This window comes from Notolepis coatsorum, assembly GCF_963971535.1.
Source record: "Notolepis coatsorum genome assembly, chromosome: 2".
NCBI classification, from domain to species: domain Eukaryota; kingdom Metazoa; phylum Chordata; class Actinopteri; order Aulopiformes; family Paralepididae; genus Notolepis; species Notolepis coatsorum.
Window position 1 is genome coordinate 787,523 of NC_140166.1, and position 26,820 is coordinate 814,342.

General features: G+C 44.3%; 1 protein-coding gene across 1 annotated transcript in view; it reads left to right on the forward strand.

Moving 5' to 3' along the window:
* The window catches only part of LOC311248895 (interferon-induced protein with tetratricopeptide repeats 1-like), a gene marked incomplete at both ends in the record, with an annotated part of 111,268 nt that extends 88,770 nt beyond the window's left edge, over positions 1-22,498 (forward strand). The window contains one exon of the mRNA XM_084338124.1: positions 21,136-22,498. Within this exon, the coding sequence (XP_084194250.1) occupies positions 21,136-22,498 (1,363 nt within the window). The remainder of the gene's footprint in view (positions 1-21,135) is intronic.
* Positions 22,499-26,820: the final 4,322 nt, after the last annotated feature.

Consider the following 26,820-nt stretch of genomic DNA (forward strand, 5'->3'; position numbering starts at 1 on the left):
GTCTCTTATCTCCTGTATCACATAGTCCCATATGCGTCCATAACGTTGGTCGAGTGCTGCTAGAGCCGCTGTGTATGGGGTAGTAGAGTTGGCATAGGCCAGCGCTATATTGTGCGCTCGGGGCACCTTGAGGTGCTTCAGTAGGATAGCATACTTGTACGGTTCGTCAGCTACATCGGACAACATTGTCTCTAAGCACATTCGTAGCTCCGTGTACTGTGCTCTGTTCTCATGGGTGAAGTCCGGGATGGTCGGTGTGCCAAGGTACGATGCCATGGATGACTGGCACATCGGTGAGCGTTGGGGAAGAGGCCTCCTAGGCGAGTCTCCCCGTGCGTGTCGTCTTGGGCTGGTACTTGGTGGGTACCGAAGGTCGGGTACCCAGGTGCTGTTCCTCGGTGCTGACGGTGCGTCAAACTCACCCGTGAGTTGAGTCGGGGGTTTGTAGCGCAGGGCCTCGGGGCTGACTTCTGGGCTGTACTGGACCTCCTGGTCCTGAGTACGTTGCTGCTGGTCGGGGCTGTACTGGGCCTCCTGGTCCAGAGTACGTTGCTGCTGGTCGGCTTGACATTCCTCCTCTTCCTCCTCCTCTCCCTCTGCTAGGACCTGGAGTCTTCTGTTCAGTCTCTCGGCGTGGTCCGGTTCTTCCCGGTTGCTGGGTCTCGTATGGACCGGCCGGGGAGGGGGTTCGGAGACGTGGACAGGATCCTCCTGTTGGCGGGGTCCCGGGTCGCTTGGTCGGGTAGGGGAATGTGTCCTAGACCCGTGTTGTGACGATCTCCGGGAGCTCCGTGCGGAGTGAGGGGGTGTCGCCATGGCAACCAGTTTGTCTATCAGCTCCGCCTGCAGCCGGTCGCGCTCTGCCTCGCGCTGGGCATGGGCTGCGTCGCGCGCTGGGCATTGGCGGCGTCGCGCTGCGCATTGGCGCTGGCCTGGGCGGTGTCGCGCTGTGCGTTGGCGGCGTCGCGCTGGGCGTTGGCGGCGTCGCGCTGGGCATTGGCGCTGGCATGGGCGGCATGGAGCTGTGCATTTGCGACGGCGTGCTGTGCATCGGCGCGGCTTCTTTCAATGTTCTCTTCCGTCTGGAGGCGTCTGGTCTCCAGTCTTATGCGGTCGTCTTCACTCCTTTGTTGCGCCTGGAAGCGCTCTCGCTCGCCTGCAAAATGTTCGCGCTCGCGCGTCTGTTGCGCTTGAAGTCGATCGCGTTCGGTGGAGGCTGCCAGGGTGGCGATGAGTGCCTGCGCCAGCATCTTGTCCGCCTCGCTGGGGGAAGACGCCGTTCGGGGCGATCGGCTCCCGGCAGTACTTGTTGGAGATCCGTTCTCCTGTCGCGTACCGAGGAGATCCATCTCCTGGGTGCGCGTCTCTTCTTGTGGTGGGTCGGGTTCCATCCCGGGAGGGCTTTCTTTATCCTGGAGCTCTCCGGGGACTACCTCGTCGACGTTGTCTGGGGATAAAGTCATGTCATGTCCCTCCTGGTCCCCCCCGTGAGCTTGGTCAGTTACGTTAGAACCCACTGGGGTCTCTACTGGCGGGGTAGCCTGGTCGGTAGGGTTGGACATAATTTTACTATCCGCTTTAGTTATTTTATCCGTTTTTAACTTCCCTTTAAAGCTAGGTATTGGACTGACAGTGTATGCCTCTAGATAGGGAGGTGGCTGCCGTCTGCGCTGCGGGCGATCTAGCTTAGGAGAACCGTTTGTGGAGTGTTCATCATCGGCCATGTCAATATTAATATTATATTAATATTACGCTAATTATTATCTCCGGCTCGAAGGACCAATTGTAACTGAGGGGTACAATTCCCTGACTGTATTAATCAAGTATGGTATCATTAAACCACTACCGTCTTATGTACATTATTCTGGCCATACCGTACACAAGTATATGATGAGAACTCCTCCACAATGATACGGTTTCCACACAAAGTACTCGTTTAGAAGAATATTTATTAACAGCAAATATTATTACATAATATACTTTACTTAGATTGCGCTTATAAGGCAAAGAATGTGCGTAGGCAAATCAATAATGAATGTTAGGAATTATCTAGGGAATGCTGGTAAGGGGGTTACTACCGGTTGTAAGCCAGCAGGGGGAGGCAATGCTCTAATGCAAAGTCAATGGTTCCACGGAGCTTCAACAAGCCCTGCTCGGGGGGCGGTATTACTCCCTGGAGCAGCGGACGAAAAGGCAGCCGCTGTAATCCCAGTGTGCGCGCCGCACAGGTGGAACCGGTCAGCCTCTGGTCCAATAGAGACAGGCTCGAATGATGTCCTCACGGGCAGGTCCCACAGCAGTGGGTGTAGACGATTTTCCTCCGCTCCAACAGCCTGGTCAAAGCAACAAGAATAATAATAATCCTGCCGGAAAGGGGCTCTGCTGTCACCGGTGTAGATCCTCCGGTGCACGGTGGTTCACATTAACGAAGTTGAACTTGACGTTACTATCCTATTCGCACGCGGCTATAAGTGCTCTATTTAGACACACAATTACTCACTTCACGTGGTCTTTGACTCGTAATGAAGGCTTTTACTAGTAAGGAGCGAACGATACGTTGAACAAACGTATTAGGATAAAACACGACTCTATTTTGGGGCAATACGGGCCCACTTCACCGCACGTTGCATAGTGGGTGAGGCTTCACTTGGGTAACTCGAACTGAACGGACTGCGGACTGAACTGAACAAGACTGAACTACTTCTGTATCCACCTGCGCCATATTTATATGTACGGGGATAATCTAGTGCCCATCTAATTTCTGTCGCCGTATCCCTGGGCAAGGCAGGGCATGTACAGACATGTCGTGTCGGTAGCTTTCAACTTGACTCTGGGGGTAAGACACTGGCGCTGGTGGGCGCTGTCCAATAGGAGAACGAAATATTATGGTCTGTAGGCTACTAGGTTAAAGGGATATTCCGTGTATATGTACAAAGAATACACAAGGGATATCAAACGATATACAAATATTATGCAATATATATCAATCAATAAATACATATATTCGGTTTAATCTGACCCTTTGTAACACCAAGGTTCATGGCGGTCGGGGACGCGGTCACAGCTGCATTCTCGACTGTGATGGAAAGGTCGGTCAGGGGGGAGGATTTGGCCGGCAGGTGGAGCAATTCTGTTTTGCTTAGGTTCAGTTTGAGGTGGTTGGTCGTCATCCAGGCGGAGATGTCAGACAGAAGGTTAACCTTTCACTACCACACTACAGGTTAACCTTTCACTACCACACTACAGAAGTTTAACCTTTCACTACCACACTACAGAAGATTAATCTTTCACTACCACACTACAGAAGGTTAACCTTTCACTACCACACTACAGAAGGTTAACCTTTCACTATCACACTACAGAAGGTTAACCTTTCACTATCACACTACAGAAGGTTAATCTTTCATTACCACACTACAGAAGTTTAACCTTTCACTACCACAATACAGAAGGTTAATCTTTCATTACCACACTACAGAAGTTTAACCTTTCACTACCACACTACAGAAGGTTAACCTTTCACTACCACACTACAGAAGGTTAACCTTTCACTACCACACTACAGAAGGTTAACCTTTCACTTCCACACTACAGAAGGTTAACCTTTCACTACCACACTACAGAAGGTTAACCATTCACTACCACACTACAGAATGTTAACCCTTTCACTACCACACTACAGAAGGTTAACCTTTCACTACCACACTACAGAAGGTTAACCTTTCACTACCACACTACAGACGGTTAACCCTTTCACTACCACACTACAGAAGGTTAACCCTTTAACTACCACACTACAGAAGGTTAATCGTTCACTACCACACTACAGACGGTTAACCCTTTCACTACCACACTACAGAAGGTTAACCTTTCACTACCACACCACAGAAGGTTAACCTTTCACTACCACACTACAGAAGGTTAACCCTTCACTACCACAATACAGAAGGTTAACCCTTTCACTACCACACTACAGAAGGTTAACCTTTCACTACCACACTACAGAAGGTTAACCCTTTCACTACCACACTACAGAAGGTTAATCTTTCATTACCACACTACAGAAGTTTAACCCGTTCACTACCACACTACAGAAGGTTAACCATTCATTAACACACTACAGAAGGTTAACCTTTCACTCCCACACTACGGTTAACCCTTTCACTACCACACTACAGAAGGTTAACCTTTCACTACCACACTACAGAAGGTTAACCCTTTCACTACCACACTACAGAAGGTTAATCGTTCACTACCACACTACAGACGGTTAACCCTTTCACTACCACACTACAGAAGGTTAACCTTTCACTACCACACTACAGAAGGTTAACCTTTCACCACCACACTACAGAGGTTTAACCCGTTCACTACCACACTAAATACAGAAGGTTAACCTTTCACTGCCACACTACAGAAGGTTAACCCTTTCACTACCACACAAAACCGCTCTTAAAGAGCACCTACGGGAGGCTGCAATTAGAAACTGGCCACCGTAAATGCCCAAAACCCCCACCACCTCCTAATAGACAGTCTCCTCCCCACCGCATGTATATATTCCCTCCCCGCCGTATGTATATTTCTCTCCCACCCACCCACCCACCCCCTCCTAATGTACAGTCCCCTCCCCATCATATGTATATAGTCTGTCAGGATCTAGGGGTAACAGTACTGTATATTTGAATACCGCTTATGTCACAAATGTATCAGTACTAAATACCTATATGTCCCTATGCCATAAATGTCATGTATGTTGTGTATGTCATAAATGTCTATATGAATTGAAAATGGGGGACCCTGATGGAAACAAGACAAACGTCTTTCTCTGGTCTGCATCCCCTTAACAATTGTATGTATTGAGCCGTACTGTATTGTACCCATTCTGCAATCTGTTAAATAAAGTTTTCATTCATTCATTCATTCATTCTGACGTGAAGCAGCTGCATGTTTTATCAACCTTCTAAATAGACTCATCATGGCAATATTGTTATCTACTCTTACTAGTTATGCTGCTGGCCAGTATGACTTACTACCATAGTGTCTTATAGCTGTATCACTGGACGTATTATACTACAACTTTGTACTTACATCTGATTAGCACTATTACTCAGTAGTACTCATTTATGTATTTTATACCCAGTTGAATCACCTGTACATTGTATATTTCCTGTTGCACTTTACTGTTACATTTGCACTCTGGTTGGATGCCAATAATTTTTTGTTGTTGTATTGTACTTGTGCTGCATGGTGACAATACATTTGAATCTAATCTAATCTGTATCAGAAAGGAAATCAATGTATCACAAAGGATGGTCTCTTAGTGTTTAGTTTTTGGTCAGCTGGGGCTCCTGTCTGCTTTGTGATTGATTGATTGATTGATTGATTGATTGATTGAAAACTTTATTAACAGATTGCAGAATGGGTACAATACAGTACAGCTCAATACACACAATTGTTAAGGGGATGCAGACCAGAGAAAGACTTTCGTCTTGTTTACATCAGGGTCCCCCATTTTCAATTCATCAGGACATATATGACATACATGACATACAGATAGTCAGTACTGCTACATCTATACATTTATGACATACCAGATTTGCAAATACAGTACTGTTTGTGATACAGAAGGAGTCAGGAAAAGGGAGTATATACATTTGACGTAGAAACTGTACAATGGAGGAGGTTGGGTGGGGGGGGTTGGGTACACTGGGATATTGACAACCATACTGGGTAATCTACATTGGAGGTGGTTGGGGGGGGGGGGGCACACTGTATATACAATCAAAACTGTACATTGAGGGGGGGGGGGGAGACACTGTACAAACAAACAAAATTGTACATTGGACTATTGACAAAACCATACTAGGTAAATGACTGTACATTGGAGGGGGTTGGGTTAGGATATTTACAGGGGCCAGTGTTGAATTGCAGTCTCCCGTAGGTGTCCCTTGAGAGAGGTTTTGAAAGTGGGTAGTGATCCACATTCCTTTACAGCTTTGGGTAGGGCGTTCCACATTGATGTGGCATAATTGCGAAACGTGTTTAGTCCCTTATTTGAGCCGAATCTGGGTTTAACATGATTTGTGGAGCTCCCTCTGGTGTTGTGATCGTGGTATTCACTGACCTTTGGGAAGTATTTTGACATGTACATGGGTACCTTGGTCGTGTAGTGTATCTTGTAGACCAGGCCCATTGCAAGTTGCTGTACTCTGTCGTCTACTCTAAGCCATCCTAGGTTGTCAAAGTGGGCAGGGGTGAGGTGGGTTCTAGGAGTAAGGTCAAGCAGTAGTCTGACCAGTTTGTTTTGAGATGTTTGTAATTTTGTTTTTAGCGCCTTTGAGGTGCTTTGGTACCATGAGGTGCAAGCATAGTCGTAGTACCCCTGAATGAGTGCTCCTGCCAGAGTCTTCAGGGTATTCTTGTTTACCAGAGAGGAGATCCGGTACAAGAATCGAGTTCGTTGGTTGACTTTTTTTATTACATTGGATGCCATTTTGTCACAGGAGAGATTAGCCTCTAGGATGGAACCCAGGTAGGTAATTTCATCTTTCCTTGTGACAATATTGTCACCCACTGTAACTGAGAAGCCGTCGGTCTTGCTGAGTTTGTTATTTGAACCGAAGAGAATGGACTCTGTTTTGCCCATGTGTAATGATAGTTTGTTATCAGCAAGCCATATGCAGTGTATGCCATAGGCGGCGGATGGGCTTATGTTCTAGGTAGGCTGTATCGGGAACGCCCCCTCGCGCGTAGTGCGAGAAAAATTTGACCTTTTATTTTTGGTTTCACGCAAACTGTCCAGGTTCTGATTTCATATACACACACACTACTAGGCTATACTACAGCGAGCCCCACTCATTTATATATAGTGCAAATTAAGTGTTCAAATGAAGGCATCCAATAATATATGAACCATTGTCTTACCTTAATGCAGATAAATGCGACGTTTCGTCTTGGTGAGAATTGAATCACAAGTTGCAATGAAGTGAACGTTTTTCGTAATTTAGATCTCATCATGCTTTGAAAACAATGTACATACAGTAGCTCTAAAAAGTGTCCACGATTTGATGAACTCGGACTCTCATCATGTCCTCTTAGAGCAAGCCCTTGTTTGCCAAGATAAAACAACATACAGCCTCAGGTGATCGCTAGTTATGCCTCCTCGCTTCTCTACAAAGCGATCGGCGGGCTGAAATTCAGAACACAGATGTTTGCTTTACTCTGCCTCTGCGGGATCAGATTCAGGATGATCATGTGAATGATGTGATTAACCTGAGCCTATGCGTGATTGGTTACTGCCTGTATACCTGGAATGTTAAACGCTGCCACAGATTGACACCTTCGTCGTTGACACCTCGGCCAGCGAGCCGGCTGCAGCACAAGACACACACTAGCCAGCAGCCTGCGCATATATATTATATAAATTTCAACAGCGGCGGCCGCTGGCGCTGGTGCCTTGTGGTTCGCAGTTCACGTTAATAGGTCGAGTTGAAAATGTAATGCTCTGAGATGCTCTGGAGCAATCTCTCTCGGTCTCTCGGATCAATCAAATCAAATAATTGACACATGTATGTTGTCATTTTAAACAACTCACCATTCATTCATTATGCATCAGCAGCAGCTACCCATTGACACCTCCGTCGGGGCGACCCCCCCCCCCCCCACACACACACAGGCTGCCTAATTCTGCAGTATGCCCAATATTATTTATATATAAATGCTAAATATTTACATCAGACATGTACAGACAATGTACAAACAAACAATAATTCTACATATTAGGTACAGGCAAGCATATGGTGTTAGAGTTCTGCAGGGATGTTGTTGACAAGTTCTTTTTTAACCATGTTTTGAAGTGGGGGTGGGTGGGGGTGGGTGGGGGCTCCTGCCTGCCAGTCTTCAGTGTATTCAGGCCGTCTGGAATGTTAAGTGTCACCACACCTATCCATTGATGGACCCCAGCCCCTCCACACACACACAGGTACACAGGGGAAAAAATAAAGGCTAAATTTTTTTTTTTTTTTTTTAAATAAATAAAAATAATGTGTCGACTGGTCTGGGAAGGCACAGCCTGCCCCAGCCTTATACACCCGCCGCCCATGAGTGTATCTCTATCCTCACACTGCGTTCGTTTACGTCGGAGGTGGGAAGTTGGAAGTGGGGAAACGCGTCGTCTCTGATCTACGTGCGCAAAGTCGGGGAAAAAACATGGCGCTCGTGCTAAACTTTTGGGGCAATTTCTTTCTTACAATTCATCTGTAGCATGAACCACAACCAGGGGCGTAACTCCCACGGGGGTCTTTGGAATGTGTCCCCCGCATTTTTTCAGAATGCAGTTATGTCCCCCCCCCTTCTGACTACCTGTCCTATTATTATGCAAAGAGGAGTAGATGGGGGTCGCATTCTTGCCCTTATCTAGAGCTAAACCAGCAGCAGTGACGACACCAGCAGTGTGTGTGTGTGTGTGTGCAGTGAGTGGTGCGTTCCTGAAATCAACTGGGATTGCACTCGCTATTTGCATATCAATAGCGCCGGTCGTCAGGTGTGTTAAATACGACCGGCGCTATTGATATGCAAATAGCGAGTGCTTATCTGGGCTTGCACTTAGTGCACCCCCGTCCCATGAAGAACGCATGCCTACAGTGTGTGTGTGACATAGAAGAAGAAAATTATACTTAAAAGAATAATGTTTACCGATTACTCATCAGATATTCTAGACTCCAAACGTTTCATGATCGCAAATTGTTTTAATTGTTCTTCATTCTGTTCCCCCCGTTTTGTTGATAGATTATATGAAGACCAGGGCCCTGTTTCATGTACGTGGTTCAACTAAGTCGATCAAGATGTCCATTATCCAGCTTCAGTTAACCCGATGTTCGAAGCCGGGATTTTCCTGTTTCACAAAGGTGGATTCAGTCTCGTTAACTCAAGCCAGACTTGCGAGTCAGGCTAAATGCGCGCGGCCGTTTTAGGTGAAAAGCCAGCACGTATCGATGGCAGAGACCCTGATTCTCAACGGCATTGATTGATTAATTGATTTAAGACTTTATTGACAGATTGCAATACGGCTCAATCGCCTCGCCGACAAGTTAAATGCGTTATCTATAGGCTAATTCTAAGTCCCTCATTACCTCAATCAATCAGATTATATTTCTTTAAACTTGCCTGCTGGATTGAATAATCAAATGAGATCTTGCGAAAATGATTAGTTAACTGTTATACAGAATTACGATACGGCCCTCTTGCCCATTGATTGATGTATAGTCAATCTTTAACTTATCTCCAATGTGGTCTAATGGGTTGTTCTTTTGACTTTCACACGGACGACCGGGGTTCAAGACCCTAGCCGTCTCCTTTTTTTTGCAATATAGGAATAATTCAATTTGGTGCACGTTGAGAGCTATATAAAGAATGACATCCTCAATGCATGTAGATTTATAATATTTTAACTTAAAACCAGGCTACTTTGGCGTATAATCATTAATATTATATTCAAAAAAATCATATTGGAAACACCGGGATTTGAACCCAGGTCGCAAGGTTGGCAGGCTTGAGCACTACCGCTGGGCCACTGTGCCAGATGGGATAAATTCATTGTTTATACATTAATGAACGAGAAACCCGTGTTTAGAATATTCCTTATTTTGAATGAAGTTTTATTTCTTTATCCTCATTCATTCATGTGACGTCAACGGCTCATTCAATTTCTCAAATCCGTCAAACAGCGCATCTCATCAGACATCTTAATCCCAGTTACAATTAAAATAACCACATTTTTGTGTACATCGCACGAGCGAGCGCCACCGTCGCCACGGTATATATAACGTGCATTATTTAGGACAAAGTGAATTTAATATCAGCATTTTGGGTCTATTTTACATTTCAAAAGCCCCCTCTGGAAGAATGGAGCACAAAAACGTAATTCAGAATGGTATAATGCAGATCGTAGACTGTGGGAATAGTTTCAGGAAACGAGCTGTCACTTCTTTGCGGGGGCGTGGCTCTGCGTGATCGGGCTAACTTGAACTTGAACTCTGCTTTCGAGCAGGCTCAAACTTTTGGATCTGTTGGCATGGTGATCTGGAAAATCCACGTACATGAAACCGGAAAGTCCGGCTAACCCAGTTATCCAGCTAAAGTTATCCGGCTAACTCAGTTATCCAGGTACATGGAACGGGGCCCAGAAGTCAAATGTATTCTGATGCCGGCAATGTTCATTCCACTAAAAGATAAAATAGGTTTTCTTGGTGTGAGAAACTCTTTTAACTGGATTGGAGATAAACATGACATTTCATTTTCTGCAGATGAAGTGGCAATTAGAAATGCTTGAAAGTGCTCTTTAGTTCACAGATGAGTTGGACCCTGTTTTTTTGGCACGTTCCTCTGGTTATTGCAGTGATCTCATGTTGAAAGAAGAATTTCAGCATGAGTTCATTTACTGCAGTGTTGTGTTTTGGGGGAATCAGGAGTAAGGATTTTGATTTGCTTCTTTAGAATTCTATGCTGTAGCTTTGTCACAACAATCCCACATTTGATTCACATGCTGTACACTTTAACAAGTTTGCTTGACTCCCATTTCTAAGAGCAATTTGCCATAGCAAAGACCATTACCTGGAGATCTCTGAATGCAATGGAAATTCTGTATGTATGAGCTCAGTGTGTCGTTTACATGGAGAAATGGCGCCACCGCCTGGGAAAATGCGGTATTGCACCCCTGGTATTAAAAAAAAATCGAGGTAGAGACACACACACACACACACACACACACACACACTGTGGAACAGTGTCTGTCTGTCTGTCTGTCTCTCTGCTGTCTGTCTCTCTGCTGTCTCTCTCAAAATAGTATAAGTGCTATCTTGGCCCTGAGAGTTGCTCTCCGGCTCTGCAGCTGGACCCTCTCAAATCAGCACGAAAAAAGCTATAAGCTTATAAAACGATTTAATATGCTAAACTTCGTTTCCTTAATTCCTTAATTCACTTTTGTTTATTTCATAAAGATTTTCCCGACATAATGCTACCTGCCCCGACCAGATCCGTGACTCTGTTGCGATACAGATGAATGATCTACTCAGAAAGCTTATAAAATGATTTAATATGCTAAACTTTGTTTTTAAATTCTTTAATTCACTTTTGTTTATTTCATAAGGATTTTCCCGACATAATGCTACCTGCCCCGACCAGATCCGTGACTCTGTTGCGATACAGATGAATTATCTACTCAGAATAGTATTATAAAGTGGCTATCTTTTATGCTGTAGATCACTGCTGGTATGTGCGTGCAGAACCTTTATTTCAGCGGGGACTGTAGTATTTATTTGACGTTACTGTACAATATATGTGTATTAAAAGACGGAGCTGTCTTTTATTGTATTATAATAATTATTAATATTAAAAATAAATTAAGAAAGGCATTCTTATTCCAGCATGCATTAATGACACTAACGGGCAACGGCAAAACAGTGGTTAATGGTCTTTATTAGTGTTTGCGGTGTCCAGGCAGCAATGGTCTTTTAGGAAGTTAATAGATATAATATCCGACAGTGTACAACACCCTCGGTTTAGTCCATTCTTCCACATTTCATGGGGGTGGTCCATTACCGTATATGGTTAATCGGGGAGGTTCTGGTATGCAAATACGTGAAAGTGTGCACGAGCCTCAGCGCAGGGCCAAGGTGATATTTATCATGACAGGTGTGCGTAGAACCTGCGTACGCACGTGTGGTGAATCCCGTTTATTTTGTGCGTGCACTCATTCTAAATTCTGTGCTTACGTGTGGAAATAGAACATTTTCTACGTCACGTTGATGAATGAGGGCCCTGGAGAGTCAGGTTCCACTGTGATCTATAGACCTGGAGAGTGAGGTTCTACTGTGATCTATATACCTGGAGAGTGAGGTTCCACTGTGATCTATAGACCTGGAGAGTGAGGTTCTACTGTGATCTATAGACCTGGAGAGTCAGGTTCCACTGTGATCTATAGACCTGGAGAGTGAGGTTCTACTGTGATCTATATACCTGGAGAGTGAGGTTCCACTGTGATCTATAGACCTGGAGAGTGAGGTTCCACTGTGATCTATAGACCTGGGGAGTGAGGTTCTACTGTGATCTATAGACCTGGAGAGTGAGGTTCCACTGTGATCTATAGACCTGGAGAGTGAGGTTCCACTGTGATCTATATACCTGGAGAGTGAGGTTCCACTGTGATCTATAGACCTGGAGAGTGAGGTTCCACTGTGATCTATAGACCTGGAGAGTGAGGTTCCACTGTGATCTATAGACCTGGAGAGTGAGGTTCTACTGTGATCTATAGACCTGGAGAGTGAGGTTCCACTGTGATCTATAGACCTGGAGAGTGAGGTTCCACTGTGATCTATAGACCTGGAGAGTGAGGTTCCACTGTGATCTATAGACCTGGAGAGTGAGGTTCTGTGATCTATAGACCTGGAGAGTGAGGTTCTACTGTGATCTATAGACCTGGAGAGTGAGGTTCTACTGTGATCTATAGACCTGGGGAGTGAGGTTCTACTGTGATCTATAGACCTGGAGAGTGAGGTTCCACTGTGATCTATAGACCTGGGGAGTGAGGTTCTACTGTGATCTATAGACCTGGGGAGTGAGGTTCTACTGTGATCTATAGACCTGGAGAGTGAGGTTCCACTGTGATCTATAGACCTGGGGAGTGAGGTTCTACTGTGATCTATAGACCTGGGGAGTGAGGTTCTACTGTGATCTATAGACCTCTGGAGAGTCAGGTTCTACTGTGATCTATAGACCTGGGGAGTGAGGTTCTACTGTGATCTATAGACCTGGGGAGTGAGGTTCCACTGTGATCTATAGACCTGGAGAGTGAGGTTCTACTGTGATCTATAGACCTGGAGAGTGAGGTTCCACTGTGATCTATAGACCTGGAGAGTGAGGTTCCACTGTGATCTATAGACCTGGAGAGTGAGGTTCTACTGTGATCTATAGACCTGGAGAGTGAGGTTCCACTGTGATCTATAGACCTGGAGAGTGAGGTTCCACTGTGATCTATAGACCTGGAGAGTGAGGTTCTACTGTGATCTATAGACCTGGAGAGTGAGGTTCTACTGTGATCTATAGACCTGGAGAGTGAGGTTCTACTGTGATCTATAGACCTGGAGAGTGAGGTTCCACTGTGATCTATAGACCTCTGGAGAGTCAGGTTCTACTGTGATCTATAGACCTGGGGAGTGAGGTTCTACTGTGATCTATAGACCTCTGGAGAGTCAGGTTCTACTGTGATCTATAGACCTGGGGAGTGAGGTTCTACTGTGATCTATAGACCTGGGGAGTGAGGTTCCACTGTGATCTATAGACCTGGAGAGTGAGGTTCTACTGTGATCTATAGACCTGGAGAGTGAGGTTCCACTGTGATCTATAGACCTGGAGAGTGAGGTTCTACTGTGATCTATAGACCTGGAGAGTGAGGTTCCACTGTGATCTATAGACCTGGAGAGTGAGGTTCCACTGTGATCTATAGACCTGGAGAGTGAGGTTCTACTGTGATCTATAGACCTGGAGAGTCAGGTTCCACTGTGATCTATAGACCTGGAGAGTGAGGTTCCACTGTGATCTATAGACCTCTGGAGAGTGAGGTTCCACTGTGATCTATAGACCTGGAGAGTGAGGTTCCACTGTGATCTATAGACCTGGGGAGTGAGGTTCCACTGTGATCTATAGACCTGGAGAGTGAGGTTCTACTGTGATCTATAGACCTGGGGAGTGAGGTTCTACTGTGATCTATAGACCTGGGGAGTGAGGTTCTACTGTGATCTATAGACCTGGGGAGTGAGGTTCTACTGTGATCTATAGACCTGGAGAGTGAGGTTCTACTGTGATCTATAGACCTGGAGAGTGAGGTTCTACTGTGATCTATAGACCTGGGGAGTGAGGTTCTGTGATCTATAGACCTGGAGAGTGAGGTTCCACTGTGATCTATAGACCTGGAGAGTGAGGTTCCACTGTGATCTATAGACCTGGGGAGTGAGGTTCTACTGTGATCTATAGACCTGGAGAGTGAGGTTCTACTGTGATCTATAGACCTGGAGAGTGAGGTTCTACTGTGATCTATAGACCTGGAGAGTGAGGTTCTGTGATCTATAGACCTGGAGAGTGAGGTTCTACTGTGATCTATAGACCTGGAGAGTGAGGTTCTACTGTGATCTATAGACCTGGAGAGTGAGGTTCTACTGTGATCTATAGACCTGGAGAGTGAGGTTCCACTGTGATCTATAGACCTGGGGAGTGAGGTTCCACTGTGATCTATAGACCTGGGGAGTGAGGTTCCACTGTGATCTATAGACTTGGAGAGTGAGGTTCTACTGTGATCTATAGACCTGGGGAGTGAGGTTCTACTGTGATCTATAGACCTGGGGAGTGAGGTTCCACTGTGATCTATAGACTTGGAGAGTGAGGTTCTACTGTGATCTATAGACCTGGAGAGTGAGGTTCTACTGTGATCTATAGACCTGGAGAGTGAGGTTCTACTGTGATCTATAGACCTGGGGAGTGAGGTTCTACTGTGATCTATAGACCTGGAGAGTGAGGTTCTACTGTGATCTATAGACCTGGAGAGTGAGGTTCTACTGTGATCTATAGACCTGGAGAGTGAGGTTCCACTGTGATCTATAGACCTGGAGAGTGAGGTTCTACTGTGATCTATAGACCTGGAGAGTGAGGTTCTACTGTGATCTATAGACCTGGGGAGTGAGGTTCTACTGTGATCTATAGACCTGGAGAGTGAGGTTCTACTGTGATCTATAGACCTGGAGAGTGAGGTTCTACTGTGATCTATAGACCTGGGGAGTGAGGTTCCACTGTGATCTATAGACCTGGAGAGTGAGGTTCTACTGTGATCTATAGACCTGGGGAGTGAGGTTCTACTGTGATCTATAGACCTGGGGAGTGAGGTTCCACTGTGATCTATAGACCTCTGGAGTGAGGTTCCACTGTGATCTATAGACCTGGAGAGTGAGGTTCTACTGTGATCTATAGACCTGGGGAGTGAGGTTCCACTGTGATCTATAGACCTGGAGAGTGAGGTTCTACTGTGATCTATAGACCTGGAGAGTGAGGTTCTACTGTGATCTATAGACCTGGAGAGTGAGGTTCCACTGTGATCTATAGACCTGAGGAGTGAGGTTCTGTGATCTATAGACCTGGAGAGTGAGGTTCTACTGTGATCTATAGACCTGGGGAGTGAGGTTCTACTGTGATCTATAGACCTGGAGAGTGAGGTTCCACTGTGATCTATAGACCTGGAGAGTGAGGTTCTGTGATCTATAGACCTGGAGAGTGAGGTTCCACTGTGATCTATAGACCTGGAGAGTGAGGTTCCACTGTGATCTATAGACCTCTGGAGAGTCAGGTTCCACTGTGATCTATAGACCTGGAGAGTGAGGTTCTACTGTGATCTATAGACCTGGAGAGTGAGGTTCCACTGTGATCTATAGACCTGGAGAGTGAGGTTCTACTGTGATCTATAGACCTGGAGAGTGAGGTTCCACTGTGATCTATAGACCTGGAGAGTGAGGTTCCACTGTGATCTATAGACCTGGAGAGTGAGGTTCCACTGTGATCTATAGACCTGGAGAGTGAGGTTCTACTGTGATCTATAGACCTCTGGAGAGTGAGGTTCCACTGTGATCTATAGACCTGGAGAGTGAGGTTCTACTGTGTTCTATAGACCTGGAGAGTGAGGTTCTACTGTGTTCTATAGACCTGGAGAGTGAGGTTCCACTGTGATCTATAGACCTGGAGAGTGAGGTTCTACTGTGATCTATAGACCTGGAGAGTGAGGTTCCACTGTGATCTATAGACCTGGGGAGTGAGGTTCCACTGTGATCTATAGACCTGGAGAGTGAGGTTCCACTGTGATCTATAGACCTGGGGAGTGAGGTTCCACTGTGATCTATAGACCTGGAGAGTGAGGTTCCACTGTGATCTATAGACCTGGAGAGTGAGGTTCCACTGTGATCTATAGACCTGGGGAGTGAGGTTCCACTGTGATCTATAGACCTGAGGAGTGAGGTTCTACTGTGATCTATAGACCTGGAGAGTGAGGTTCTGTGATCTATAGACCTGGAGAGTGAGGTTCTACTGTGTTCTATAGACCTGGGGAGTGAGGTTCCACTGTGATCTATAGACCTGGGGAGTGAGGTTCCACTGTGATCTATAGACCTGGGGAGTGAGGTTCCACTGTGATCTATAGACCTGGAGAGTGAGGTTCCACTGTGATCTATAGACCTGGAGAGTGAGGTTCCACTGTGATCTATAGACCTGGAGAGTGAGGTTCCATTGTGATCTATAGACCTGGAGAGTGAGGTTCCACTGTGATCTATAGACCTGGGGAGTGAGGTTCCACTGTGATCTATAGACCTGGAGAGTGAGGTTCCACTGTGATCTATAGACCTGGAGAGTGAGGTTCCACCTGTCATTTCGCCATTAAAGATCAAAACTAAACTAAGTATTACAGCCAACCCCTGTCGTGTAGGTTCATAATCTTTGATGGAGATTAAATTAGTATACAACCAGTAACGGTAAATGTTTTAACTTTATCTTTGAGAAAAGGTGTTTTATATCATAATCTTTACTTGTTTCCGTGGTACAGTAACTACTACAGTGCCCATGAACAAAGAAAAGCCTTGCCGCACAACTGCTCTGATGTCGGTATATCCCTTTACATTCTTGTTGGTTATCTGCCATCTTTGCTTTCATTTTAGCCAAATCAATTAAACACCAAATCATTTCATCAGTTGAGGAGTTGCTGCTCAATGAATGAATGAATGAATGAATGAATGAATGAATGAATGAATGAATGACCTTTATTTATATAGCACCCTTCACAGCACGAATGCACAGGGTGCTTTACACTACAGCTTAATATAAAAACACAATAAAACAAAATCAGAAATAAATGACAACAGACAAACAGCAGTTAAAAACCAGATAGAAAAAGTAGAATAAAAGAATTTGGATAAAATCATGAGTAACTAATTAAAACAACACTATAGAACAGTGAGGACAAGAAAAGGCGCCTATGTATGATCAAAAGCCTGCCTGAACAAATGTGTTTTTAGTTGTTTTTTAAAAGAGTTCTCAGAGGGGGCAGTTCGCAGGTCCAGGGGGAGAGCGTTCCAGAGCCTTGGTGCTGTCACCTCGAAGGCTCGATCACCCCTTGTTTTTAGCCTGGTCCTGGGGATCACTAGGAGGTGCTGATCGGCAGATCTGAGTGAGCGGGTGTTGGTGTAGGGATGGATGAGTTCCGTGATGTAGATAGGGGCCTGACCGTGAAGTGCTCTGAAAGTGAAAGTGAGGACTTTGAAGTGAATTCTATAGTGTACCGGGAGCCAGTGCAGGGATACCAGAATGGGAGTGATGTGACATGATTTTTTTGACCTTGTGAGTAGCCTGGCTGCAGCATTTGACCATTTGTAGTTTATCTGTGGATGATTTGGTGAGACAGGTGAAAAGTGAGTTGCAGTAGTCAAGCCTAGAGGAAATAAAAGCATGCACGGACAGTTCTAGTTCAGAGTGAGATATGATGGTGCGCAGTTTTGCAATGTTTCTGAGGTGAAAGAAGCAGGTGCGTGTGAGTGTTTTGACATGTTTGTCTAGGTTCATGGCCTGGTCAAAGACAACACCCAGGTTTCTCAGGTGGGGACGTATGTTGTCTTTAAGGGACCCCAAGTGAGTGGCCACTCTAGCTGCAGTCTTCTCAGCTGCTACGATCAGCACCTCCGTTTTATTTGCATTTAACTGGAGGAAGTTACTCCCCATCCAGCTCTCAATGCCGAGCAGGCACTCCTGGAGAAGATTACTCCCTTTTTTATCTGGGTTTTTATTATCTTGAAACATGAGTTAGTCATACATTTAGTTTTCCTGAGGTAGGCTACCATGAGACACAAAGATAAGATGTTTAGCTGAACCTTGAACATGCAATAATACATGCATAAAAATACATGTTTGGCCGCAAGGGATTAAGTCCTTTTACCAAGAGCTCTGTAAATGAATAGACCCCCCCCCCCTTTCCATCATCAGACCCATATTTCCATATGAAGTTATTGAGTAGCCTGGCCTAACATCATTTAACCCGTTTTTAGACTAGTCACTTGATTTCCTTTAGTGTTTTACAAGAACTTGATTTTGTTTTGAATATCTTTTATTTCTCTAGAATAATTTAAGGACCCGTTTTTATCTGAAAGCGATAAATCATAAATGTCTACGATCCTATGCTTGGGTTTTTTACACTGTGAGGTAACATGTTTTGTCTCCGTTTAGATTACAAACTGAGCTTTTTATGTAGTAAGCCCAGCACATGACGAGTCCCTCAAGCTGCAACTTGTGTTTAGTTTAAACGGAACACGGCTGTAGTATAACCGTCTGTGGTTTCTAACGCTGGCGGTGCAAAGTTCACCGTCAAGGTCAAAGTCCTAGCATTAACGCTTTGAGTTACACGCGACTTCCTCTTCATGATAATCCAGCCGGGGGGGAAAGACATAGATATGATCCAGCCTGGGGGGAAAGACAGAGATATGAGGAGAGACATATTTGCCGAAACCTCCACAAACCACTGAGACTACGAGGAGAGCTCGAGTCCAACAATGAAGTAAGTGCTCAACGCTGCGAAACACAAAGATAGATGACAACGTTAAAGGAACACTCCAACATTTTGGGAAATTAGCTTATTTGCCATCTACCCTGGAGTTAGACAAGAAGACATACCTTTTTCTTCTCTGTGCACGCAGTAGGAGTAGGAAGACACGCACCGTTAGCCTAGCTTAGCGTCAGTCACTGGAAGTAGGTTCCTCCAGTAGCTAGTTCCCAACGTCTTCCTACTCCTATACTGCGTGCACAGAGAAGAAAAAGGTATGTATCTTCTTGTCTAACTCCAGGGTAGATGGCAAATAAGCTTTAACAAGTGACGGAATCTTGCGTTCAGTCTTCCAAGTGCTTATTTTTATTCTAAAACATGTGTTTATACTTTTGACAATTTCCAACAATGTGACGCCTCCTGGCGAGGCTGTATATATATCATTTATTTATTTATGTAATATATTTTTTATATTGTGTTGTGGTAACGCTTAAATCTGACTTTAACCCATACAAGAAGAGGAGAGAGTCATATCCTTTGAGGCTGTTTATTTAAAGGCATAGCATAGTTAACAGGATACACACTTGAGTGAGGTCAGAGCCAAGAGCTCCCTTCCTCTCATCCAGACACATTTAGAATAGAATAGAATAGAATAGAATAGAATAGAATAGAATAGAATAGAATAGAATAGAAATACTTTTATTATCCCGTGGCAAATTTTACACTGCAAATCGCTCAACATTTAGACAGAACAGGTCACGAATTAGAATAATAAAATGAATAAAATCAAGTTGCCTAGGATAAGAGTAGAGTAAAATAGAATACAAATGGAATAAAATATACAGTAAATAAATACAGTAAAAATATACTGAGGTCTACGGTAGGTGTAATATTGCACAGTGCTGTTTCAAACTCCAGGAAGATGGTAACTGCCACTCTGTGCTCAGTGATGCAGTATAGTATATGTATATATATAGTATGTATATATTTTACAGGCAACAGGACATATTACCTGCATATCGCATACCTTTCTTTATTAAAACGTGTTTACCTCAGTCACAGAGTTCCTGCTGCAACACCTTATCGCAGCACTTGTATTAGTCATGTTCATGGAATCATTCCGGAACATTCGGTGACCATCTTCTGTTACCAAACAACGTCATTCAAGCTCCATTTTATTTTTTTTTTTTTTTTTTATTATCTTTCCCCCCCCCTCCTTTTTTTCCGATTTTTCTCCCATCCCACTGTTAGTCGTTATGCCAATTCCCAACCCCCTTCCTGGTTGTTGCGCACTCCCCCCTACTGTTGGTCCGGGAGGCCGGAGACTGTCACATGCTTTCCTCCGACGCATGTGCAGCCAGCCGGCAGCCAGCCTGGCCGCGCAGATTCTCACCGGGAGAGTGTAACGTGTGGAAGGTCGCACTACCTCCCTCCAGATCCTACCCTTGCTGAGCAGGCGCCCCGACCGAACTGTAGGGGTCGCTGTCCACAACGCCCAGGACCCACGCACGGCTCCCCTCCCCCTAACTCAGCCAAACGAGTTAGTATAGCGATCAGCCCGAGCCGCAGGGCAACGCTGACTCTCCGGGAGTCGAGACCGCAGCCTCTTGCATTGGTGACGAGCACAATCTCCGCTACGCCACCTGACCGCCCCATTCAAGCTCCATTTTGAATGACCCCATAACCACTCGTTTAATAACTGAATGACCCCATAACCACTCGTTTAATAACTGAATGACCCCATAACCACTCGTTTAATAACTGAATGACCCCATAACCACTCGTTTAATAACTGAATGACCCCATAACCACTCGTTTAATAACTGAATGACCCCATAACCACTCGTTTAATAACTGAATGACCCCATAACCACTCGTTTAATAACTGAATTACCCCATAACCACTCGTTTAATAACTGAATGACCCCATAACCACTCGTTTAATAACTGAATTACCCCATAACCACTCGTTTAATAACTGAATTACCCCATAACCACTCGTTTAATAACTGAATTACCCCATAACCACTCGTTTAATAACTGAATTACCCCATAACCACTCGTTTAATAACTGAATGACCCCATAACCACTCGTTTAATAACTGAATGACCCCATAACCACTCGTTTAATAACTGCCAGGACACACCGACCGCTAGAAAAAACAAAACAAGAATTTCAGTTTCAAATTTCAGGATATTTTCCACTGTTTCAATGCAGTTTAAACACGTTTAAAATATATATATATATATATATATATATATATATATATATATATATATATATATATATATATATATATATATATATTCCTGGGACCATTAAAGTGATGCCCATGTGTGTTCCTGTCGCTCTGTGTTTCTGTGTTATCTCGTGCTGTTCCCCTGTTTCCCTGTGGTCTCATGTTCCTTTTCTGTTTCTCTGTTTCACTATGTTACTCTGCCTACTGTCAGCCACTTCAGGTCCTTGAGAAGCGCTATACAAATAAAATGAATTATTATTATGATGTCTCGTCTTCCCTCAGCGCCGCCCGGAGCCCAGCGGTCCTGAGAGCCCGGCTGCAGGCGCTGGAATGCCACTTCACGTGGGAGCTGGACTTCAGCCGGTCCCAACTCCTCCACCTCCGGGACAAACTGGTGGACATCGGCACCGAGGAGGGTTACCTGTGGCTGGGTCACATCTACAACCTCCAGGGGTACGTACACTATGCGCTGGGCGGGTCCGGAGACAGCCGCGCTCTGCCAGGGGGCTGCTCTGCCTCTCTGGACCACGCCCTGCAGAGGTGCAGCACGGCGACGGAGGCCTTCCGGCAGGTCAGGAACACCGTCTCGGACGCAGGTCCCTGGCTGCTGGTGAACCACGGCAACCTGGCGTGGCTGCATTACCACCTGGGGGAGCAGGTGGAGAGCCGCGCCCACCTGGCCCAGGTGGAGGCGCTGCTGCGGGAGTACCCGTCTCCGGCCCTGGGGGGGGGCGCCGACCTCCACCCGGAGGTGTACGCCGAGAAGGCGTGGACCCTCATGAAGTCCAAGCGGGGCGAGCCCCGGGCGACGGAGTACTTCCAGAGGGCGATGGGGATGGACCCGGACCGGGCGGAGTGGCGCACGAGCCACGCCTTGGCCCTGCAGAGCGCCTTCGGGGACGACCCCGAGAGGCGGCGCGAGATCACGGAGACACTGAGGATCGCCAGGGAACGCGATCCGGACAATCTGTACCTCGCCGGGATTCACCTGGCAAGACTCGCCGAAGACGGCGCGGTGGTGGAGGTGGAAGCGCGTGAGCTGGCGAAGAGGGTTTTAAAGAAGCCTGTGAGCAGCTACAGCGGCTTCAGACCCGTACTGAGAGTTTACAGGATGTGCTTGTCTCTGGACGAGGCCATGGATTTGGCGGACGAGGCTCTGGAGAGGCGCCCGGAGGAGCGCTACCTGAAGCGCTGCCTGGCCACGTGCTACGAGTGGAAGATCTTCTCGGAGAAGGACGCCCTCCTGAGGCAGAGCCTGGTCAGCAGAGCCGTCGCTCTCTTCCAGGAGGTGATCCGGCTCTATTCTCACTCTGCGCTCAAAGCTAAGTTGGTGCTGGCGAACCTGTACGCGGAGTCGACCCGCCACGACACGGCGCTGGCCGATGGGATATACGAGGAGCTACTAGCCGGCGGGGGTCTGGAGTCGGCGGAGTTACAGAGGCTCTACAACAACTACGCAAAATACCTGAACTCTCACCTGCAGGATCGCTATGGATCCATAGAGTATCACATGAAGGCAGCGGAGATACCGGGACCTTCAAACCATCGTGAGAATAGCGTAAGGATTTTGAGGCAAATTAAAGACAGGGGGAGGAACAGGCGGTGTGATGAAATAGCGGACTTCCTGGTTCATCTTGAAGACTAGCAGCTCACTACTTAAGGCGAGACAGTCTAGCCCCGAAATCCTCTTTTTCGACGATATTGAGATTGTTATATTTTGCTTCCTTAACATGCATATCTCAAACTAGTGGCAATAAAATATCGAAAACACACAATTAGTTGTTTATTTTACTTCATTTTGTCCGATTGTGTCCATAGATCACAATTACAATACACAACTTTGAGGTTGTTTTCTCAAAAAAAAAAATCTTTTTTACTTACACACAAAGTCTTGGAACTCCATTTCCCTAGTACATACACACAACAAACTTTCCACATTTCTTCCCATCCATATTCTGCTTCTAATTCCAAAAGGGTTTGTTGATATATCATTCATAGCCGGGTTTATAGTACATTTTATATTTATATTATATATTTTTTTATGAGAGTAGACAGTATTTCCTGATGTGTGGGCTGGTAAGAGGACACATAGCCACAATCCCTTATGGAAAAAGTTTGGTTTTGAATGTATCAACAAAATGAAACCAAGTTTTTGATTCTGGCATTATCCATGTAGGTGATGCGAGACTTGGCGATACATGCAAATGTGCACATATTTAATGAGGAAGTGCCTAATTTGCATATATAAACATAAAATGCAGAAAATGTGCAAAATAAAATTCTTAGTTTTTATGTACATAAAAAACTGGGAACGTTTCATAGTGATATCTATTCAAATATTTTGTTTGCCTATTAGGGGGTATGTCTCACCATAAAGACACACACATGCATTTAGTTTGACAGTTATTGAGAGTAAATTTGGTTGAATATGGCCACTGATGTCATCGGGGACATTTAATCCTTGTGTTGTGTTAATTACAGCTCAATGAAATAATAAGGTATCAGTCCCTATAAGACAAGGTATTGTTATTCTTTCATGTAGACAGTTATGGAATCAGGAATAACATATCTTCTCATATGGGGGTCCCTGAGACAGGATCTAATCAAATGAGTGTCCACAGCTACCTTTATGGAACCATGGTTCTAATATACCTTTATGGAACCACTGTTCTAATGTACCTTTATGGAACCACTGTTCTAATATACCTTTATGGAACCACTGTTCTAATGTACCTTTATGGAACCATGGTTCTAATATACCTTTATGGAACCACTGTTCTAATGTACCTTTATGGAACCATGGTTCTAATATACCTTTATGGAACCACTGTTCTAATGTACCTTTATGGAACCATGGTTCTAATATACCTTTATGGAACCACTGGTCTAATGTACCTTTATGGAACCATGGTTCTAATATACCTTTATGGAACCACTGTTCTAATGTACCTTTATGGAACCATGGTTCTAATATACCTTTATGGAACCACTGTTCTAATGTACCTTTATGGAACCACTGGTCTACTGTACCTTTATGGAACCATGGTTCTAATATATCTTTATGGAACCACTGTTCTAATGTACCTTTATGGAACCACTGGTCTAATGTACCTTTATGGAACCACTGTTATAATGTACCTTTATGGAACCATGGTTCTAATATACCTTTATGGAACCACTGTTCTAATGTACCTTTATGGAACCATGGTTCTAATATACCTTTATGGAACCACTGGTCTAATGTACCTTTATGGAACCATGGTTCTAATATATCTTTATGGAACCACTGTTCTAATGTACCTTTATGGAACCATGGTTCTAATATACCTTTATGGAACCACTGGTCTAATGTACCTTTATGGAACCACTGTTCTAATGTACCTTTATGGAACCACTGTTCTAATGTACCTTTATGGAACCATGGTTCTAATATACCTTTATGGAACCACTGTTCTAATGTACCTTTATGGAACCATGGTTCTAATATACCTTTATGGAACCACTGGTCTAATGTACCTTTATGGAACCATGGTTCTAATATATCTTTATGGAACCACTGTTCTAATGTACCTTTATGGAACCATGGTTCTAATATACCTTTATGGAACCACTGGTCTAATGTACCTTTATGGAACCATGGTTCTAATATACCTTTATGGAACCACTGTTCTAATGTACCTTTATGGAACCATGGTTCTAATATATCTTTATGGAACCACTGTTCTAATGTACCTTTATGGAACCACTGTTCTAATGTACCTTTATGGAACCATGGTTCTAATATATCTTTATGGAACCACTGTTCTAATGTACCTGTTCATGGAACCACTGTTCTAATGTACCTTTATGGAACCACTGTTATAATGTACCTTTATGGAACCATGGTTCTAATATATCTTTATGGAACCACTGTTCTAATGTACCTTTATGGAACCATGGTTCTAATGTACCTTTATGGAACCACTGTTCTAATGTACCTTTATGGAACCATGGTTCTAATATATCTTTATGGAACCACTGTTCTAATGTACCTTTATGGAACCATGGTTCTAATATATCTTTATGGAAATACTGTTCTAAAGTACATTTATGGAACCACTGTTCTAAAGTACATTTATGGAACCACTGATCTAATGTACGTGTTTATGGAACCACTGTTCTAATGTACCTGTTCATGGAACCACTGTTCTAATGTACCTTTATGGAACCATGGTTCTAATATACCTTTATGGAACCACTGTTCTAAAGTACATTTATGGAACTACTGATCTAATGTACGTGTTTATGGAACCACTGTTCTGTATGGAATCATGGTTCTAATTTATCATGGAACCACTGTTCTACTGCATCTGCTTGTGCTCATTGTTGCACCGCTATAAAAGTCAAGAGTCCTCTTAACTGGTAAAGTGTGAATTCCACTAGTGTTTAAAGAGTCACCTTAACTGGTACTGTGTGAATTCCACTAGTGTTTAAATAGTCATCTTAACTGGTACTGTGTGAATTCCACTAGTGTTTAAAGAGTCCTCTTAACTGGTACTGTGTGAATTCCACTAGTGTTTAAAGAGTCATCTTAACTGGTACTGTGTGAATTCCACTAGTGTTTAAAGAGTCACCTTAACTGGTACTGTGTGAATTCCACTAGTGTTTAAAGAGTCATCTTAACTGGTACAGTGTGAATTCCACTAGTGTTTAAAGAGTCATCTTAACTGGTACTGTGTGAATTCCACTAGTGTTTAAAGAGTCATCTTAACTGGTACTGTGTGAATTCCACTAGTGTTTAAAGAGTCCTCTTAACTGGTACTGTGTGAATTCCACTAGTGTTTAAAGAGTCCTCTTAACTGGTACTGTGTGAATTCCACTAGCGTTTAAAAGGAACCTGAAATTGGAAAGGAAGTTGGAGATGAAATAATCAGAAAAGAGGGGCGGGAAAAAATGGATGTTTATAAATAATGGCTCCTAGTTTACAGCTTTGATTGCATGGTGCATGTAGATGACTAGGATTACAGAATCCCTTGAAACCAACTTGTTGAATGCCCACGCTCGCTCTTAGGTCAGATCGATAACTTCATAACTCATTGGTCTGCCTATCTACACCTCAAACAGCGTCCTGTGAAGTGGTTGACACGCAGGACCAACCGAGTCTACAAAATGTTGTTGTTACCACTGACCGACAAGAGACAGCGAATGCACCGTTCCGACCCCCGTCAGTCATCGACCTTAGGTCGAGTGATTGCAGTTGCGGAATCTTTTAATTTATATTTGCACTGGGAAGGACTCTCTATATTCAGAGGAGGTCCATTTCCCTAATCCGTCTAAGGTATTAAAGCCATACTTCTATTTGCCTTAATGCATAAGCATAGGTCTTCTTTTACTCTAACGTATTAAAGCCATACTTCTATTTGCCTTAATGCATAAGCATAGGTCTTCTTTTACTCTAACGTATTAAAGCCATACTTCTATTTGCCTTAATGCATAAGCATAAGTCTTCTTTTACTCTAACGTATTAAAGCCATACTTCTATTTGCCTTAATGCATAAGCATAGGTCTTCTTTTACTCTAACGTATTAAAGCCATACTTCTATTTGCCTTAATGCATAAGCATAGGTCTTCTTTTACTCTAACGTATTAAAGCCATACTTCTATTTGCCTTAATGCATAAGCATAGGTCTTCTTTTACTCTAACGTATTAAAGCCATACTTCTATTTGCCTTAATGCATAAGCATAGGTCTTCTTTTACTCTAACGTATTAAAGCCATACTTCTATTTGCCTTAATGCATAAGCATAGGTCTTCTTTTACTCTAACGTATTAAAGCCATACTTCTATTTGCCTTAATGCATAAGCATAGGTCTTCTTTTACTCTAACGTATTAAAGCCATACTTCTATTTGCCTTAATGCATAAGCATAGGCCTCCTTTTACTCCGTAGGGATAAAGCCTTTCTCCTCCTCCTCCGTCTGGGGAAAAA